Source organism: Bubalus bubalis, chromosome 5 (assembly GCF_019923935.1).
Source record: "Bubalus bubalis isolate 160015118507 breed Murrah chromosome 5, NDDB_SH_1, whole genome shotgun sequence".
Taxonomy (NCBI): domain Eukaryota; kingdom Metazoa; phylum Chordata; class Mammalia; order Artiodactyla; family Bovidae; genus Bubalus; species Bubalus bubalis.
In genome coordinates, this window is record NC_059161.1 from 55270285 (window position 1) to 55284015 (window position 13731).

Below are 13731 nucleotides of genomic sequence, written 5' to 3' on the forward strand. Positions count from 1 at the left end.
AGAGTCCCAGGTATGGGGGAGCCTGGTTGGCTTCCATCTATGGGGTTGCACAGAGTCGGACACGACTAAAGCGACTTAGCAGCAGCAGCAGCAGTCTGTTTTGAGTTTTCTTTTGTCTGTTGTCTCCTCATCATTTATTATCAGGAGTTTTCATGTCATCCAATTTATTGTGTGGTATGGTAATCTCTCTTTTTTTTAAATAACAGCTTTATTGACAATTGAGATATGATTATGGTTCATCCACTTGTTGTCATTATTCAGTCACTAAGTCCTGTCCGAGTCTTTGCAACCCCATGGACTACAGAAAGCCAGACTTCCCTGTCCCTCACTATCTCCTTGAGGTTGCTCAAACTCATGCTCATTGAGTCAGTGATGCCATACAGTCATCTCATCCTCTGTCATCCCCTTCTCCTCTTGCCCTTGGTTTTTTCCAGCATCAGGGTCTTTTCCAGTGAGTCAGCTCTTTACATCAGGTGGCCAAAGGATTAGAGCTTCAGCTGAAGCACCAGTCCTTCCAATGAACATTCAAGGTTGATCTCCTTTAAGACTGCCTGGTTTGATCTCCTTGCTGTCCAAGGGACTCTCAAGAGTCTTCTCCACCACCACAGTTCGAAAGCATCAGTTCTTTGGCGCCCAGCCTTCTTTATGGTGCAACTCTCACATCCATACATAACTACTGGAAAAACCATGGCTTTGACCATGACCTTATGGGCCTTTGTTGGCAAAGTGATGTCTCTGCATTTTAATGCACGGTTTAGGTTTGTCATAGCTATTCTTTCAAGGAGCAAATTTCTTCTAATTTCATGGCATGCAGTCACCATCCAGATTGATTTTGGAGCCCAAGAAAATGAAATTTGACACTGTTTCTACAATTTCTCCATCTATTTGCCATGAAGTGATGGGGCTGGATGCCATAATCTTTGTGTTTTGAATGTTGAGCTTTAAGCCAGCTTTTTTTGCTCTCCTCTTTCACCTTCATCAAGAGGTTCTTTAGTTCCTTCACTTTCTGCCGTTAAAGTGGTGTCATCTGCATATCTGAGGTTGTTGATATTTCTCCTGACAATCTTGATTCCAGCTTGTGATTAATTCAACCCAGCATTTTGCATAATGTGCTCTGCTTAGAAGAAATAAGCAGGGTGACAATATACAGCCTTGATACACTCCTTTCCCAGTTTTGAACCAGTCCATTGGTCCATGCAGTTCTAACTGTTGCTTCTTGTCCTGCATACAGATTTCTCAGGGAGCAGGTCAGGTAGTCTGGTATTCCCATCTCATTAAGAATATTCGAGTTTGTTGTGATCCACACAGTCAAAGGCTTTAGCATAGTCAGTGAAGCAGAAGTAGATGTTTTTTGGAATCCCTTGCTTTTTCTATGTTCCAGCATACGTTGGCAATTTGATCTCACTTAGAGTATAATAAATTCAGTGTTTTGTAATATATTCACAGTTGTTCATCCATTACCATCATCAATTTTAGAACAGTTTTGTCACCCCTGAAAGAAAGCCTATCCCCATTAGCAGTCCCTCTTGACTCTTCCCCAGTTCCTGCATTGCTATGCAACCTAGCAATCTACTTTCTGTCTCTGGAGATCTGTTCTGCACAGTTCATACAAATGTAGTCCTGAAATATGTGGTCTTTTGTTACTGACTTCTTTCACTTAGTCTTTCACTTAGCCTAATGTTTTTAAAGGTTCAACCACGTTGTAGCATGTAATAGCACTTAATTCCTTTTTATTTATTTATGTTCCATTGTATGGATATACCACACTTAAGTATCCATTATCAGTTGGTGGACATTTGGGTTGTTTCCACTTTTTGGCACTTTTGAGTAATGTTGCTGTAAACTTTTGAGGGACCTCCATACTGTTTTCCAAAGTAGCTGTGCCATTTTCCATTCCCACCAGCAGTGTATGTGAAGGATACTGATTTCTTCGCGTCCTTCCCAACACTTGCCATTATCTGTCTTTGATAGGACTATCCCAGTGGGTGTGAGGTAGTGTACTGTGGTTTTGATTTGCGTTTCCTTAGAGACTAATAATGTTGAGCATCTTTTCATGTGCTTTTGGGCCATTCATATGTCTGGTTGGAGAAATTTGCATTCAGATTCTTTTCTCCTAGGAGGTTTTTAATTGAAGTACTTTTTTTTAAATTATTGAGTTTTAGATCTTTGTATATTCTAGGTCCAAGTCCTTTATCAGATAGGTGCAGGATTTGGAAATGTTTTATTCTGTGGATTACCTTTTTCACTTTCTTAATGGTGTTTTTGAGTCACAAAATGTTATAATTTTGATGAAGTTTAGTTTATCTACTTTTTCTTTTGTTGCTTATGCTTTTGATATCACATCCAAGAAACCATTGCCTACTCCTGGGTCACAAAGATTTAGACTAATGTTTTCTTCTAAGAGGTATGTAGTTTTACTCCTACATTTTGGTTTTTTGATTCGTTTTGAGTTAATTTTTGTATGTCGTGTGAGGTAGATAGATGTTCAACTTTGTCTTTTTACATGTGGATATTCAGTTTTTCCAGCACATTTATTTGAAAAGACTATTATTTTCCCACTGAATTGCCTTGGTACTCTTATCAAAAATCACTTACTCATATACGAAGTTTTGTTTATGACTGTAAATTCTCTTCCACTGATCTGTATGCGTCCATTGTTGTTGTTTAGTTGCTAAGTCATCTCTAACTCTTTGCGACGCCATGGTCTATAGCCCACCAGGCTTCTCTGTCCATGGTATTTCCCAGGCCAGAATACTGGAATGGGTTGCCATTTCCTTCTCTAGGGCAGTCTTCCTAGCAAAATCAAATCCATGTCTCTTGTGTTGGCAAATGGATTCTTTACTGCTGAGCCACCCTGGAAGTTCATATTATGGATATACATATACCTATATCACACAGTCTTAGTTACTGGAGTTTTGTAGTGACTTTTGAGATCACACTGTGAATCCTCCAAATTTTTAAAAAATATTATTTTGGCTCTTCTTGGTCTTTTGCATTTCCATATGGATTATAGGAATAGCATGCCAATTTAAGCAAAAAAAAAAAAACCAGCTGGGATTTTGATAGAAGTTGCATTAAAATTATAAGTTAATAAGTCTTCTAATCTTTGATCATGGGATATATTTCCATTTACTTAAGTCGTTTTTAATTTCCTTGAACAATACTTTTCAGATGTGATTTGTATCTCTTTTGTAAAACTTATAGCTAAGTTGTTTCTCGTTTTTGATGCTATTGTGCTATTGTAAATGGCATTATTTTCCTGATTTCATTTTTGGATGATTTGTTTACTTTTGTATGTTGATTTTATATTATACAAGTATGAACTCATTAATTCTAATAAATTTTTAGTGGATTCTTAGGATTTTCTACGTGGAAGATCGTGTCATCTTCAAGTAGAGATAGTTTTAATTCTTCCTTTCTAATCTGAACATTGTTTATATCATCTTCTTGCTGAATTGCCTGGCCAGAACCTCCATGAGAGTGTTGAACAGAAGTGGCAAGAGAGGAATTCTCCCTTGCATGCAGTTTTTCACCATGAATTCTGATATTACTTGTGAGTTTTTCACAAGATGCTCTTTATCAGATTAAAGAAATTCCTTCTATTCCTAGATATTGTGTGTTTTTATCATGAAAAGTTACTGAATTTTATCAAATGCTTTTTCTGCAACAGTAGGGATGGTTATGAGGTTTTTGTCATTATTCTGTTGATTTGGAATATTGTATTAATTGATTTCAAATGCTAAACAACCTTGCATCCCTGGAATAAATCCCACTTTATATGTTGCTAGGTTCAGTTTCCTAGTAGTTTGTTAAGAATTTGTACATCTGTATAAGAGGTGTTGGTCTGTAATTTTCTTGTGTTGTTATTGTCTGATTTTGGTCTTAGGGTAATACTGATCTCATAGGTAAGTTGGGAAGTGTTCTCTCTGTCATTTTTGGGGGGATAGTTTGTAAAGAATTACTACTCTTCTTTGAATTAGTACTCTTCTTTGTTAGAATTCACCAGTGAAGCCATTACAGTCTAAGCTTTTCTTATGTGTTTATCAATTACTGATTCTGCGTGAGTCTCCAGTACTGACTGCTTTAAAAAATGTTTTGTCTTTGGGCAGATAAAGATGATTATGCTTACAACACAGCATCCCAGAGTATGCTTAATCACAGCTGGAAGACGTCTATAAACCTTTGCACATTGATTCAAATTCCTGGAGTTTGGGACCCTTTTGTGAAGAGTTATATAGAGGTAAGTAGACTTTTCATAAGTTTTTATTAGTTTCATTTTAAGCTTAATCTTTATCCATCAGAAGGCAAATAATGGAGAAAATTATTTTTTAAACAGTAGGATGCCCTTTTTTGGTCTGAATAATTTTGCTTATTTTCCTACTATACAGTAACTGTTACTGTGTTTATTTTCACCACTGGATAACCTGTCGTGGCCAAATGCAGTCACCCCTCAGTATCCTTGGACACTGAAATCCCTTATATAAAATGGTGTAGTATTTGTATGTAACCTACGCACATTCTCTTGTATACTTTAAATCATCTCTAGGTTACTCTTAATACTTAACACAATATGAATGCTGTGTAAGTAGTTGCCTTTGTGCAGCACATTCAAGTTTTGCATTCTGGAACTTTCTGGAAATTTTCTTTTTCCGAATATTTTCAGTCTGTGGTTGGTTGAAGCCTAAGATGCAAAACCCAAGGATGTAGGCTCATGGATGGTGCAAGGGTGATGGTTTATTTATTTATAAATAAATAGCACAACAGTTGTAAATGTCAATTCTGTATTGTTCTGATTGAGCTTAAAAGAAAAGCAGAAAGATCTTTTATGATATGGTGGGATCAAGAAGGGAAGGGGGCAAAAATCTGAAAGTAGGTCACAATATGTGAAATGAAGAAGAATGGCTCTTAGAAGTTCTTAAGGACATCCTGTTATCTTAGAGTTATTGCGAAAGGACAGAGGACTAGGAATACATCATCAAAATACTTTGCTTTTTGAAAGTTTCATTAGTGCTAAAGTGAGAATTACATTGTCAGAAGATAATCTCTGAAACTGTATGCCAGTGAATCTGGAAACTCCTGTGTCAGGCTGGGAAAGAATGAAAGGAAAGGAATTATAATTCCTATGCTCTCCTTTTGTGGCTGGAGTATGTAGGGCACTGAGGTTAGTGGCATCACATGGTCTTTTTTGGTCCTTAGTTTGCCCTACTTTGAAGCCTTTATTTCTCACAGGAACAGCTCTTATGTTGAAGTTGCTATATTTTTCAGTAACAAAATATGACAAGGAAAAATTGGGAAACTGTGTAAGCCTTTGATGTGATCTTCTCTATTCCACGGAGGTTGTAACATACACTGATGGAAGCAAAAACTAGCATCACTATTGTTCCCTATACAATAAATGCTATTTTTCAGTTGTGTGATATTTTGTGCTCATCAGTAAAGTTGTACATGATGTTTCATATAGGTATCTTACAGGATTTACCTAAGATATCATCACTTATTTTATATAGATGCTGGAATTCTACGGGGATCAAGATGGCGCCCGAGAGGTGCTTAACAATTACGCCTATGATGAAAAGTTCCCATCAAATCCAAACGCTCATGTCTACTTATACAACTTTCTAAAGAGAGAGAAGGCACCAAGAGAGAAACTGATAAGTGTGCTTAAGGTAGGGAATTCTTAGGTCAGTGTTTGAACAGGGTTGGGAATCAAATACTTTTAAGACATTCTTAGGTCACTACTTTCCAACTTTCATGTTCTAGCACCCAGAGAAAGTGACCGTGTATGGATGATACACTGAGATAAAGACAGGAGGCTGTGGGCTTCAGGCAGATCCTCCTCTCATCAACTACTATTCCCCTATCCTCTGCCCAAGTGAGACCAAGGGGAGAGGATCAGTATTACAGAAACCCTTTGTCACCCTGGTTGGAAAGTTTTGCATTGCTATTGTTTTTTTTTTAATTAACTTATTTATTTTTTGGCTGTGCTGAGTCTTTGTTGCTGTGTGTGGGCTTTATCTAGCTGCCGCAAGTAGGGGCTACTCTGTTGTTGTGGAGTGTGGGCTCTAGGGACATTGGCTTCAGCAGTGTTGGCGCCTGGGCTCTTTGAGTGCAGGCTGAGTAGTTATGGTGCATGGGCTTAGTTGCTCCACAGCATGTGGACCCTTCCCAGACCGGGGATTGAACCTGTGTCCCCTGCATTGGCAGATTTCTTAACCACTGGACCACCAGGGAAGTTCCTTGACTTTTGAATACCCTTTATATAGTGCATTCCTGAAACAATCTTCCAAAATAACTAGCTTTGCTGTTTTGTTTTCTATATTTTGTGACCTTTTGTGATCAGTAAATATCTTATCTGTGTGATATTCTTTTTCCTTATTTTCTCCTCAGTCCTGGTGCTGAAAAGAAAGTAAATTTTTCGAGTGTGGTCAACAGTATAAGTATGGAGAAAAGAAAAAGTCTTTGTTTATCCACACTACCCACCCACCCAACCAGCTATCTGGTTTTTAGCAGGAATTTTTTGTTTTAAATATCTTTGCATAGAATACATTTTTTACCAAAATTAAAACTGGATAAAAGCAAAGTATCTTTTAAATCACTGATCCATTTTCTGAGAGCATATTAGATAGTAAGATTTTTATCTGAAAGTATACTAATGCCTTTAGAATGGGTAACAATTACAATATTATTCTTTCTTCCAGATTTTGTATCAGATTGTACCATCTCATAAACTGATGTTAGAATTCCATAGGTTACTGCGAAAATCAGGTAAGTAGTTCTTATTTTCTATCTCTTTGTGCAGACAAACTGTAGACTAGGGCTTAGCCAGCTGTGGCTGTGGGCCCGATCCAACTCTTGCCTGTTTTTATAAATCGAGTTCTGTTGGAGCACAGCCATGCCCATTTATTTACATATCACCTGTGGCTGCTTTTGCCCTGCAGCAGTAGAGCTGCATAGTTATGACAACTGTAAGGCTTGCAAAACTTGAATGTTTAGTGTCTGGCCCTTTACAGAAAAAGTTTGCTGACCCATGCTGTAGAGTATTAGGCAATGGTTGCAAAAGAAAAATGGCTTCTATTTGTATAATTCAGCTCATTTTAATCTTTACTGTTATTCAGCTCAGTATAGAAAAGAACATTTCTTCATAGGAGGAAATCTGCTTAAGTCCAATAAGTACTGGGACTGCCTCTGTCCCTCTCCTAATAGAAAAGAATATGTATGAAATGCCTCAGTAGGGTAGGTACTTTAAATAACATTCTGAGTAGTATAAACCCATACAGAGGTCAGACTCACCACCCTGTTTTCTTAAGCATGGACTATGTTATTGAATTTTTCAGATTCATCGTAGGAGCGTATGTTGATCATAATGTGATCATGTGAATTGTTTTAAACTGTTAAACTTTAAGGCTTATGCTTCAGTGATATTTTGTCTATGGAATGTAACCTTTTAGCTTTGTGCTCTTCAGTGCTTTCTGTAAACTCTTAATTGTTTTGACCATCACAGACAAGGAAGAACACCATAAACTGGGATTGGAGGTGTTATTTGGAATTTTAGATTTTGCTGGATGCACTAAAAATATAACTGCTTGGAAATACTTGGCAAAATATCTCAAACAGACTCTAATGGGGTAAGTAAGAAACACATAGTGTTTATTACTATGTTAATGCTATGCTGTCGCTTCAGTCGTGTCCGACTCTGTGTGACCCCATAGACGGCAGCCCACCAGGCTCCCCCATCCCTGGGATTCTCCAGGCAAGAACACTGGAGTGGGTTGCCATTTCCTTCTCCAATGCATGAAAGTGAAAAGTGAAAGTGAAGTCGCTCAGTCGTGTCTGACTCTTAGCGATCCCATGGACTGTAGCCTACCAGGCTCCTCTGTCCATGGGATTTTCTAGGCAAGAGTACTGGAGTGGGGTGCCATTGCCTTCAGCATAAATAACACTTTATAAAATTTTAGCTAATATATGTCAATTTTTAAAGTTCTTTGTTTATGTTTTTGGATTTCTTAAACTGTGTTTTTAACTGTTTTCTTCTGAATACATCAGAAGACAGGAAATAGAAAATCACAAGTAAAACAAATTCTATCAAGATTTTTTGTGCTATTAAAATAAATACTGTCAGTTACCACTACTCTGCTAAGGGATAACTGCATACTTTCTTATCGAAAATAAAAGATTAAAAGGGGTCAGTTCCGCTCTTGACAAGATTCTTTGTAAAGCTTTTTGTAATTTGTGCCATCTGCTTGTAAGATCACATAGAAAGCAGCTTTTCTCCCAGCTATTTTCAGTGGATTTTTTTAGGACCTTTTAAAATCATCTTGGTTATTCATTCAACAGATATTTATGGAGTCCCTTGTGAGCTGAGTATCTGAAACTATACCTCTGATCATAGTAATCATCAATGCCACATTTCGAATATAAGAAAAGAAGTGGCCCTTGTCATTTTTACCTTGTGCATGAAAATAAAGGATATCACGAAATGAAATTTTCATTGAGTTATTATATCCATTGTAGTTTATTAGGAAATTAATTATCAGTGGGCACTTGCTTCAGGCTTCAGACCTGACTTGACCTTAGAGATAGAATAGTCCTGATCATGAAGTGTTTTTGGTGTGATATGTGGGTGTGCTCACTGTAAGCCACTTTCCAAATCTCAGTCTACACCCCTACTAACCATAAGGTTCTTGAAGGCAGAGAAGTTTTGCCACAAGGAAAAATAGGTGCTAAATAAGTCTTTGCTCAATTAAATTGTTGATGAACACTTAGCATTGCCTGGATTTAGCTGTCAAACCCATGTGTTCATGTAAATATATAATAGTGGCATCTCAATTTGGATAGTAATTCTTTGTAGCCTATAAAATTTAAGCTTTTAAAGGAACTTTTAAAGTAATGAATAATAATAGCTAACATTTATTGAAACTTTACTTTGTACTGGACAGCAGGCAAAGAGTTTTCTATGACACCTGCCAGACTGTGGACCAGTTTAATCCTAATAACAAGGCTGTGAGATGGGTGTCATTAGTGTACCCAAGGACCCTGAGGCTCAGAGCCTCATAGCAACTTGCACAGGTCACATAGGTAATAAATGAAGATGCAGGATTTGAATCTAAGACTTTGACCTCAGAGTCTATGCTGGTAACCACTGTGCTGTGCTGAACTGGCTGTTTCATTAGATGGAGAATGGGAAGTGGAGATCAAAGAAGTCTCAAAAGGATTTGCTTTCATGTATGTTCTGTGCCATGGCTGTACCTAGAAGCTAGTTTCAGAACATCTGGTTTGTCATCTTTCCATGGACCCGACTGAAATTCACATCCTGACCGTGTAGGTCTGTTTCCATCACTGACCTTTGCTTTTGACATTTTTCTTTTCCAGGAGTCATCTTGCCTGGGTTCAAGAAGAGTGGAACTCCAGGAAAAGCTGGTGGCCAAGCTTTCACTTCAGCTACTTTTGGGCAAAAAGCAATTGGAAGGATGATAAAACTTTGGCTTGTGAGAAAGCTTTGGTAGCTGGGTTATTGTTAGGAAAAGGTACATGTTTTGTTTTCTTTTTATCTAGCCATAGCTTTTAGGCGATTTTGAAATTACAGTGTGGGCATTCATGCTGGAGAAATAACTGATGAATAGAAAAATGAATCTTGAGTTGGGGGAGCCAGTGATCTGTTGGTCGGGAATTTCCACGGATTAGAAACAGTGATTTCAAACTGTTGTTGTTGGTTTTTATACTCTTGATTTGAGTATATTTTAAGGGCCATTAAGATAAAGGATGCAGACTGTTTTCCCAATAACCATTTGGCTGGGCTATAAAGTTGACTGAGATTGTCTACAAGAAATAGAAAAATATTCTTTATTGATTTCATTTTTAAATGACACTTTTATGTTCTATTAACTTCCCTGTTCCTGTAACAATGAGTCATTTCTTCCCTTACGAAAAGAAAAACATACCTCCTATTAACTTACCTAAGAATTTTCTTAAAGGGAAATTGATCTTTTCTTTGGGGAGTATCTTGGCTGGTAAAACTCTTACCTGCTTTCTCCCACTGAAATATGGAAAGGTAGCCAGTACTGAAATGCGACTTGTCCATCTTGTCCAGAGATGAAGAAAGGAACCTCACGGTGGCCACAGTGAGCACTGTGTGGCCAGGGAATTTAAAGTGCTCTAAAGAGATTCTTCAGATCAGTTTAGATATAGTTTGTGCTAATTTGGAATTAGTATTCTCAGTTAATGTTTCAGATGTTTACTAAGATTAACCAGATGCTGATTTTGTGCGAAGAAAGGGGTTAATAAACACGAGAGTAGTTTTAAAAATTTCTCCCTAATATACTGACGACAAGACACAAAAATGTGATTTGGACTGTGATTTCCAACTTTATGAGTATAAAGATTTCTAGTACAGATATCAGAATGTACCTGTGTTTGAGCGGGGTCTGAAGGCCTGGGTTAACTTTCCAATTCTGTCCCTTACTCGCTGCATCACTTAGGCCAAGCAGGTCGCCTTTGGGAGCCTTCTGTGTGAGACCGGCAGCGTCACAGCTGCCTGATTTGCTTACAGGATTGTTGTAAGCATCACGCAAAGCTCACGTTAAAGTGCTGCGTAAGTTCTAAAATATCAGGCATGTCAGGCATAAAGTGCCTGAGAGTGGGCTCACTGCTTCTTTTTTCAGGATGTTAGTGTGGGGGTTAAGTCAGTCTATCGGGAACTGAGCTGGGTTTTGTTCTTGGTCTGGTTACCCTCATTACACCCTGGATTTGAATTCTCGCCGTCATCTGCCTTTGCTCTGTGCTCGGAGCAGGGTGTAGGGGCTGCCCTTCCTCCCATGCTCCACTCAAGGCGACCAGGCCCACTTCTCCTTGGAGGGGCCTTTCCCTCCTGGCCGTCCAGGCTGCTCGGCTGTCATGTGACTTCAGCTCAGGTGGGCTTGAAGTTAGGATATTGTCGTTTATTTGGCTTTTTCTCTTTGTTACGATGGGAGCAAAGTTCTTTCCAGTTTTCTGTATTCTAGACAGAAGCAGAAATCTGTATTTTGTTTTTGCTAAAGTGGCAGATACATTTAGAAGCACAAATTATTAACACTGCATACACCACTGCTTCCCAGCTAACAAAATATTAGCAAGTCTCACATACTGTTTTCAGGGATAATAAACTCCTTACTCTAAGTACAATATATATCCTAGCAATTTCTAGGAAAGATGAATAGATGCAAGCTGAGACTGTAATAATATTAATTTTTTATATGTGATTTATGGTCTCATTTATTAAATAGATAATCCCTTATAATATCCAGCTTACATTTTTCTTACAGGAATTTGACTCATGTCTCTCAGATACTTAACTAGCGATCCTCTTAGCACTGTAAGAGTATGAAAAGCAGATAGAAGGTCTGATGAGCACCTTTGGCAGAACTCCTTGATCACCTCTGGCTGCCTGCTAGATGGTGGGAATGAGAGATAATTTTTGATCTTTTCTAACCTAGAATTTGTCTGTCCTAATTCTTCACATCAAGGTTTTCTACAGAGGACTTTCTAATTGTTACAGATACCTCTGTGACTGTTTGACCAAGTTGTCATTGAGAAGGAAGCTGTTGTAGTTTGCTTCTGGAGAAGGCGTATTTAATACATGAATGTGATATGCATGGGCTTCCCTGGTAGCTCCTGCAATGTAGGAGACCCCGGTTCAGTTCCTGGTTTGGGAAGTTCCCCTGGAGAAGGGATAGGCTACCCACTCCAGTATTCTTGGGCTTTCCTGGTGGCTCAGATGGTAAAGAATCTGCCTGCAATGTCGGGAGACCTGGGTTTGATCCCTGGGTACCCTGGAGCCTGGCAGGCTGCAGTCCATGGATTTGCAAAGAGTCAGACAAGACTAAGCAGAGCACAGTATAATATGCATATCATCTTAACTAAGGTTTGGGAGGGAAGGTAGAAAACAAGCTAAAGTATAAGTTTTAATCATGATGGATCGGAAGTATTTTTGTAGGTAGGAAGCAGTCCATTTCACTGGTGACAGTGCTGAGAATGAGCTTAGACATATGTCCCTGCTGCTGCTGCTGCTGCTGCTGCTGCTAAGTCGCTTCAGTCGTGTCCGACTCTGTGCGACCCCAAAGATGGCAGCCCACCAGGCTCCCCCGTCCCTGGGACTCTCCAGGCAAGAATACTGGAGTGGGTTGCCATTTCCTTCTCCAATGCATGAAAGTGAAAAGTGAAAGTGAAGTCGCTCAGTCGTGTCCAACCCTCAGTGACCCCATGGACTGCAGCCTTCCAGGCTCCTCTGCCCATGGGATTTTCCAGGCAAGAGTACTGGAGTGGGGTGCCATTGCCTTCTCCGAGACATATGTCCATAGATAATACAAATCCATCTGTTTATATAATCATCAGTGTGCCAGAGTTGAAGCAGAATTTTTACAATGTAGAAAAGCACTTGAAGAATTTGATAAGTATTAAAACTTTTTGTTTATTTTGCCTTGTTTTTTTTTTTTTTTTTTTTAGGTTGTAAATATTTTCGGTATATTTCAAAGCAAGATCATCAAGTGTTAAAGAAGAAAATGAAGCAGATGAAGAAATCAGTGAAAAAATACAGCATTGTAAATTCAGGACTCTGATACTGAATTTTAGTTATTTCAGATTAGTAGCTACAGAGTAGTAATTCAGTGATAGTTTTAAGTGTATTTTATTTGGTATTTTAAGGAAGTAGTTTATTTGACTACAAAAAGTTTATTTGTATATTTTTTATATATTTTTTTACTAACAGTTATAGCTAGAGGAAGAGTCTCATTTGTTCTTTGTAAATACATTTTTCCCTTTTGTACTGTTAAATGTAACATTAAGGAATAATCTTCAAATAAAAATATATTTGTTTAATCTAAGAATATAGCGCTACAGCAGTTATTGCAGTTTGCAGCTAATTTGCTTCTGACAATTGTGTAATGAAATATAACTTGTGGGACTATTAAATGAACTTGTGTTCTTTTAGATGTTAATTAGGGCTTCCCTGGTGACTCAGAGATTAAAGCGTATGCCTGCAATGCTATGATCCACGTTAGGTTTAATACCATGAAGAATATATTGGTGATCAGTTCTGTTGAGGAAAGAAGAATTTAGAAAAGAACTCCTCCCCTTTCTCTTTTTGTAATGAGACATGGCAGTGTGGGGTTAAGTGACCTCTGGTAGAGAGGGACCTTTGACTCTAGAGGACATTTGGGTCAGAGAGGGTAGAAGGCCTGCTTGTTTTCAGCTGGCACTGGCCTAACTTTAAAGGACTCCAGTTGTGTTGGTCCACGTGTGTGCCTGGCATGGCCGGCAAAGACTTGCTCTAGAACTCCTGTGTCCCTCTCCTTTCTCCTAGAGACCAGGCTGCAGCAGTGGATGGCTGGACAGTGGAGAAATAGTGTCTGAGTGTTATATAGGAAGCCCAATGGGGAAGCTTCACTCAGATGCCAAGAACAACTTTCCCGGAATATGAGTGAGTTTTATAACATGTTGTAGTAACCGTTGGAGTAAGTGCTTCTTCAAAACTGTCTTGGCTCAGGTACATTTACTGTTCAGATAACTAGTATTTGAGTTCCTTGAAGGCTCCCTAACTTCAGAGCAAGTCCAGTATTCAGATGGCAAACCACACATTTCCCCCATTGGCTTATGTGTGATCATATACTCAGAGTCCTGTTTTCTGCTGCTATTTCCTCACTAAGCTTGAAAGCGAAAGTATTAGTGTCTCAATTGTGTCTGACTCTTTGTGACCCTATA

General features: G+C 38.5%; 1 protein-coding gene across 4 annotated transcripts in view; it reads left to right on the top strand.

The window, feature by feature from the left end:
• The window catches only part of TAF1A (TATA-box binding protein associated factor, RNA polymerase I subunit A), a 32692-nt gene extending 19841 nt beyond the window's left edge, over positions 1-12851 (top strand). For all 4 annotated transcript variants that reach the window (XM_045165755.1, XM_045165754.1, XM_045165756.1 and 1 more), the window contains 6 exons: positions 4110-4240; positions 5508-5666; positions 6699-6765; positions 7502-7625; positions 9370-9524; positions 12478-12851. In XM_045165755.1, the coding sequence (XP_045021690.1) occupies positions 4110-4240; positions 5508-5666; positions 6699-6765; positions 7502-7625; positions 9370-9524; positions 12478-12590 (749 nt within the window). In that variant the 3' untranslated portion in view covers positions 12591-12851. The remainder of the gene's footprint in view (positions 1-4109; positions 4241-5507; positions 5667-6698; positions 6766-7501; positions 7626-9369; positions 9525-12477) is intronic.
• The last annotated feature ends 880 nt before the right edge of the window (positions 12852-13731 follow it).